The sequence below is a fragment of the Oryctolagus cuniculus genome, chromosome 21 (assembly GCF_051225735.1).
Source record: "Oryctolagus cuniculus isolate XC-2025 breed Fujian yellow rabbit chromosome 21, ASM5122573v1, whole genome shotgun sequence".
In the NCBI taxonomy this organism is placed as follows: Eukaryota; Metazoa; Chordata; class Mammalia; order Lagomorpha; family Leporidae; genus Oryctolagus; species Oryctolagus cuniculus.
In genome coordinates this window covers 33,626,705-33,632,955 of record NC_142887.1, presented here as the reverse complement: position 1 = coordinate 33,632,955, position 6,251 = coordinate 33,626,705, and the positions used below count along the sequence as shown (strand labels likewise).

At 48.5% G+C, this 6,251-nt stretch overlaps 1 protein-coding gene and 1 long non-coding RNA gene across 2 annotated transcripts; one reads left to right on the top strand and one right to left on the bottom strand.

The window, feature by feature from the left end:
• Window positions 1-1,342: 1,342 nt before the first annotated feature.
• On the bottom strand, window positions 1,343-5,811 carry LOC149119913 (uncharacterized). Its single transcript, XR_016227406.1, has 2 exons — window positions 3,386-5,811; window positions 1,343-2,207 (listed from the first exon to the last, which is right to left on the bottom strand). It is a non-coding gene; the product is annotated as an uncharacterized LOC149119913 (long non-coding RNA).
• LOC138847397 (prothymosin alpha) lies at window positions 2,203-3,206 on the top strand. Its single transcript, XM_070065910.2, has one exon. It carries the CDS (start codon window positions 2,379-2,381, stop codon window positions 2,709-2,711), a length of 333 nt encoding a protein of 110 aa, XP_069922011.1. The 5' UTR covers window positions 2,203-2,378; the 3' UTR covers window positions 2,712-3,206.
• Window positions 5,812-6,251: the final 440 nt, after the last annotated feature.

Genomic DNA, 6,251 nt, shown 5'->3' with positions numbered 1-6,251 from the left:
CCGAGAAAGTCGGCAGCTGCAGGCAGGCATCTCAGCAGGGCCTGAGGGGCCATCCCCTGGCATGTGGGACCCCCCTGCCTGCCGCCTGAGGCCCCAGCGCCCACTGCCCCTGTGTGTCCCTCCAGCGGAGCGTAGCTCATGGGCAGCCTGACAAGTGCTGTGGCCCGCTCTCTGCATCCAGCAGTGCAGGTGGTTTGAAAAGTTGGGGAGGAAGGAGATGTTGGGAGCAGCGGGCTCGGGGCAGGATTTTGGAAGGAGACAGCTGTCAACCAGAAGAGTCCAGATGGGGTGGGGAGGCTGACACATTCGGTGGTTCCTTTGACAAGGGCCTGGAGCTGGGGTGTGATGGGATGGGCAGAGAGGTGTGGACACAGCCTCTGGCCGCAAGTAAGCACAGGCATGATGTACGGAGCCCGGCAGAGCCAAATGTCCTGGTGCCTCGCCTTGCCGGCAGCTCTAAACCGCCATCAATGACATCTGCGCTCGGGGGTCCAGTGGGGCCGTGGCTGAGGGAGACTGGAAGGCGAGTCAGCTCTCACTGTGACCATAGGGCCTGCCACACCCACCCAACCTCAGGTCTTCCATAACTGCTCTGAGAACAGTGGCCCCAGGCCTGCCCAGAGACTCCTGATCCCCGGGAGATAGGTTGGCTGCTACTGTGCCCATTTTCCTGGCCAGGAAGCTGAGGCTAAGGGAGGCTAAGGAATGTTCCCCATGGTCACAGGTGATGAGACATTGCTTCCAGCCTTGCTCATGGCCACTGCACTGAGCAGGATCTAAAAAGGGAGAGTGGGGGCCCCCACCCCACAGCACCAGCCCCATTTTCCATCTTTTGGAAGTGTGGTTTTTTTCTCTAATGATACAACTGCATTGGTATAAAAACAAATACATACATATTATGTATTGAAACATTGGCTCTGGCCGGCGCCACGGCTCAATAGGCTAATTCTCTGCCTGCGGCACCAGCACCCCGGGTTCTAGTCCTGGTTGCCCCTCTTCCAGGCCAGCTCTGCTGTGGCCCAGGAGTGCAGTGGAGGATGGCCCAAGTGCTTGGGCCTTGCACCAACATGGGAGACCAGGAGAAGCACCTGGCTCCTGGCTTTGGATTAGCATGGTGCACCGGCCGCAGCGGCCATTGGAGGGTGAACCAATGGTAAAGGAAGACCTTTCTCCCTCTTTTTTTTTTTTTTACTTTTTTTTTATTTAGTAAATATAAATTTCTAAAGTAGAGTTTATGGAATACAATGGCTTCCCCCCCCCATAATTTCGCTCCCATTCGCACCCCTCCCATCTCCCACTCCCTCTCCCATTCCATTCACATCAAGATTCATTTTCAATTATCTTTATATACAGAAGATTGATTTAGTATATATTAAGTAAAGATTTCATCAGTTGCACACACAGAAACACAAAGTGTAAAATACTGTTTCGGTACTAGTTATAGCATTACTTCACATTGGACAACACATTAAGGAAAGATGAGAAATAAGTACACAGTGACTCCTGTTGTTGACTTAACAATTTGACACTCTTGTTTATCGCATCAGTAATCTCCCTAGGCTCTAGTCATGAGTTGCCAAGGCTATGGAAGCCTGTTGAATTCGCTGACTTCGATCTTATTCCGACAGGGTCATAGTCAAAGTGGAAGTTCTCTCCTCCCTTTAGAGAAAGGTACCTCCTTCTTTGATGGCCCCATTCTTTCCCCTGGGATCTCACTCACAGAGATCTTTCATTTAGGTCTTTTTTTTTTTTCCCCCAGAGTGTCTTGGCTTTCCATGCCTAAAATACTCTCATGGGCTCTTCAGCCATATCCGAATGCCTTTAGGGCTGATTCTGAGGCCAGAGTGCTATTTAGGACATCTGCCATTCTACGAGTCTGCTGTGTATCCCACTTCCCATGATGGATCGTTCTCTCCCTTTTTGATTCTATCAGTTAGTATTAGCAGACACTAGTCTTGTTTGTGTGATCCCTTTTACTCTTAGACCTATCAGTGTGATCAATTGTGAACTGAAATTGATCACTTGGACTAGTGAGATGGCACTGGTACATGCCACCTTGATGGGATTGTATTGGAATCCCCTGGCATGATTCTAACTCCACCATTTGGGGCAAGTCCGATTGAGCACGTCCCAAATTGTACATCTCCTCCCTCTCATTCCCACTCTTACATTTAACAGGGATCACTTTTCAGTTAAAATTTAAATACCTGACTGGCTGCTCTGAAAAGCCATCTTTGCATTGTTCCCGGGCCCGGCTCCCCGCTCGCCGCAGCCGCCTCCGCCGCCGCCGCCGCGGACTCCGGCAGCTTTGTCGCCAGAGCCCCCGAACGCCCGCTTTCTCTCGAGTCCGCTGCCTCGGATCCCCGGCGTGCCCCACCATGTCCGACGCGGCCGTGGACACCAGCTCCGAGATCACCACCAAGGACTTGAAGGAGAAGAAGGAAGTGGTGGAGGAGGCAGAGAATGGGAGAGACGCCCCCGCCAACGGCAACGCCAATGAGGAGAACGGGGAGCAGGAGGCGGACAACGAGGTAGACGAGGAAGAGGAGGAAGGTGGCGAGGAGGAAGAGGAGGAGGAAGAGGGCGATGGTGAGGAAGAGGACGGAGACGAAGACGAGGAGGCCGAGGCGGCTACAGGCAAGCGGGCAGCTGAGGATGACGAGGAGGACGACGTGGACACCAAGAAGCAGAAGACCGACGAGGATGACTAGACCGCAAGGCAGAAGGCACCCGTGAACCCGAGGCCGCCGTGACCTTCCACCCTCACTCCCGTCTCCCCCAACGTGGTCACCTCCGAGTAGAGGCCGCCCGCGCCCCTGCGGACGCAGCGCTCACGCCCACAAACCCAGTGAATTCGCAACAGGGGAGGGACAGCACCAAACTCCAGGCCCTGCTTTCTTTCTTAAAAGTACTTTAAAAAGGAAAATTTGTTTGTATTTTTTATTTACATTTTATATTTTTGTACATATTGTTAGGGGTCAGCCATTTTTAATGATCTCGGATGACCAGACCAGCCTTCGAGCGTCCTCTGTCCTACTTCTGACTTTACTTGTGGTGTGACCATGTTCATTCTAATCTCAAAGGAGAAAAAAAACCTTGTAAAAAAAGCAAAAACGACAACAAAAAAACAATCTTATTCCGAGCATTCCAGTAACTTTTTTTGTGTATGTACTTAGCTGTACTATAAGTAGTTGGTTTGTATGAGATGGTTAAAAAGGCCAAAGATAAAAGGTTTCTTTTTTTCCTTTTTTTGTCTATGAAGTTGCTGTTTATTTTTTTTGGCCTGTTTGATGTATGTGTGAAACAATGTTGTCCAACAATAAACCGGAATTTTATTTTGCTGAGTTGTTCTAAAAAAAAAAAAAAAAAAAAAAAATTTAAATACCTAAGAATAGCTGTGTGTTAATTACAGAGTTCAACCAATAGTACTAGAACAAAACAAAGAGAAAATACTAAAATGGATAAAGTATTACATTGTACATCAACAGTCAGGACAAGAGCTGATCAAGTCACTGTTTCTCATAGTGTCCATTTCACTTCAACAGGTTTCCCCTTTGGTGCTCAGTTAGTTGTCGCCGATCAGGGAGAACATATGAGACTTGTCCCTTTGGTACTGGCTTAATTCACTCAGCATGATGTGTTCCAGATTCCTCCATCTTGTTGCAAATGACCAGGTTTCATTCTTTTTGACTGCTGTATAGTATTCTATAGAGTACATGTCCCATAATTTCTTTATCCAGTCTACTGCTGATTGGCATTTGGGTTGGTTCCAGGTCTTAGCTATTGTGAATTGAGCGGCAATAAACATTAATGTACAGACCGCTTTTTTGCCAATTTAATTTCCTTTGGGTAAATTCCAAGGAGTGGGATGGCTGGGTTGTATGGTAGGGTTATATTCAGGTTTCTGAGGAATCTCCAGACTGACTTCCATAGTGGCTTGACCAGTTTGCATTCCCACCAACAGTGGGTTAGAATCCCTTTTTCCCCACATCCTCACCAGCATCTGTTGTTGGTAGATTTCTGAATGTGAGCCATTCTAACCGGGATGAGGTGAAACCTCATTGTGGTTTTGATTTGCATTTCCCTGATTGCTAGTGATCTTGAACATTTTTTCATGTGCCTGTTGGCCATTTGGATTTCCTCTTTTGAAAAATGTCTATTGAGGTCCTTGGCCCATCTCTTAAGTGGGTTGTTTGTTTTGATGTTGTGGAGTTTCTTGATTTCTTTGTAGATTCTGGTTATTAACCCTTTATCTGTTGCATAGTTTGCAAATATTTTTTCCCATTCTGTCGGTTGCCTCTTCACTCTCCTGACTGTTTCTTTTGCAGTACAGAAACTTCTCAATTTGGTGCAATCCCAATAGTTAATTTTGGCTTTGACTGCCTTCGCCTCCAGGGTCTTTTCTATGAAGTCTTTGCCGGTACCTATATCTTGCAAGGTTTCTCCAATGCTCTGTAATAATTTGACGGTGTCAGGTCGTAGATTTAAGTCTTTAATCCATGTTGAGTGAATTTTTGTGTAAGGTGTAAGGTAGGGGTCTTGCTTCATGCTTCTGCACGTGGAAATCCAGTTTTCCCAGCACCATTTATTGAATAGACTGTCCTTACTCCAGGGATTGGTTTTGGATCCTTGATCAAATATAAGTTGGCTGTAGATGTTTGGGTTGATTTCTGGTGTTTGTATTCTGTTCCATTGGTCTATCTGTCTGTTTCTGTACCAGTACCATGCTGTTTTGATTACAACTGCCCTGTAGTATGTCCTGAAATCTGGTATTGTGATGCCTCTGGCTTTGTTTTTGTTGTACAAGATTGCGTTAGCTATTCAAGGTCTCTTGCGCCTCCATATGAATTTCAGCATCATTTTTTCCAGATCTGAGAAGAATGTCTTCTGTATTTTGATTGGTATTGCATTGAATCTGTAAATTGCTTTTTCTCCCTGTCTCTCTCTCTCACACTGTCCACTCTGCCTGTCAAAAAAAAAAAAAAAAAAAAAAAAAAGAAACATTGGCTCTGAATAGTTTAGGGACCAGTATTATGACACAGTGGGTTAAGCCACCGCCTGCAATATTGGCATCCCATATGGGTGCTGGTTCAAGTCTCAGTCACTCCACTTCTGATCCAGCTTCCTGCCAATAGCCTGGGAAAGCAGTGGAAGATGGACCAATTGCTCCCACCCATGTGGTAGACCTGGATGAAGCTCCTGGCTCCTGGCTTTGGATCAGCACAGCTCCGGCCATTGCAGCCATTTGGGAAGTGTGCCAGTGGATGGAAGACCTTTCTCTCTCTCTGTGTGTGTAACTCTGACTTTCAAATAAATAAATCTTAAGTTCATGCCTGCTAGTTTAAAAAGAAACTTCCATGTTAACAGAAAAAATGGTTCCAAAGGATGTCCTTGTCCCAGTGCCTTTACTGGATGCAGGTGACAGGACAAGGGGGAGTGATGGTTGAAATCAGCTGACTTTTAAAATTGAGAGGTCGGGGCTGGCCGGCGCTGTGGTGTAGCAGGTAAAGCTGCCACCTGCTGTGCCGGCGTCCCCTGTGGGCGCCAGTTTAAGTCTTGGCTGCTCCACTTTCAATCCAGCTCTCTGCTGCGGCCTGAGAAAGGCAGAAGATGGCCCAAGTGCTTGGGCCCCTGCACCCACGTGGGAGACCCAGAGGAAGCACCTGGCTCCTAGCTTCGGATTGGCTCAGCTCTGGCCGTTGCGGCCATTTGGGGAATGGACCAGCGGATGGAAGACCTCTTGCTTGCTCACTCACTCTCTTCCTCTCCTTCTCTGTGTAACTGACTTTCAAGTAAAATAAATAAATAAAATTGAAAAGTCACCCCCAGTGACCTGGGTGGGCCAGAGTCATTCAAGGGTATGGCCAGCAGCCTAGGGGCTTAGAGGAGCAAACCAGGGACGGCAGCGTTGAGAATTGCTGGCCTTGAAGTCGGAGGAAGGGACCTAGAACAAGCAATGCAGCCTTTCCAAGCTGGGAAAGGCAAGGGGACAGCCTGCACCCCACACAAAAACTCACCCTGCGGACCTCTGACTTCCCGAGTTTCACACAAAGCTGGGCTCCAACTCAACCGACGGGTGGCCGCGGGCAGCTCGGGTTCAGATCTCTGCTCTCTGCCACTCACCAGCTGTTGCAAGGATTGGTCCAGCCGCCCCGCCAGAGCTCCAGGGCATGGGGCTGGGAACTCAAGACGGAGCGCCTCTGTCACCGCCCGCAAAGCCGCCAGGGGGCAGCAGAGGCCCGGCCCCGCCC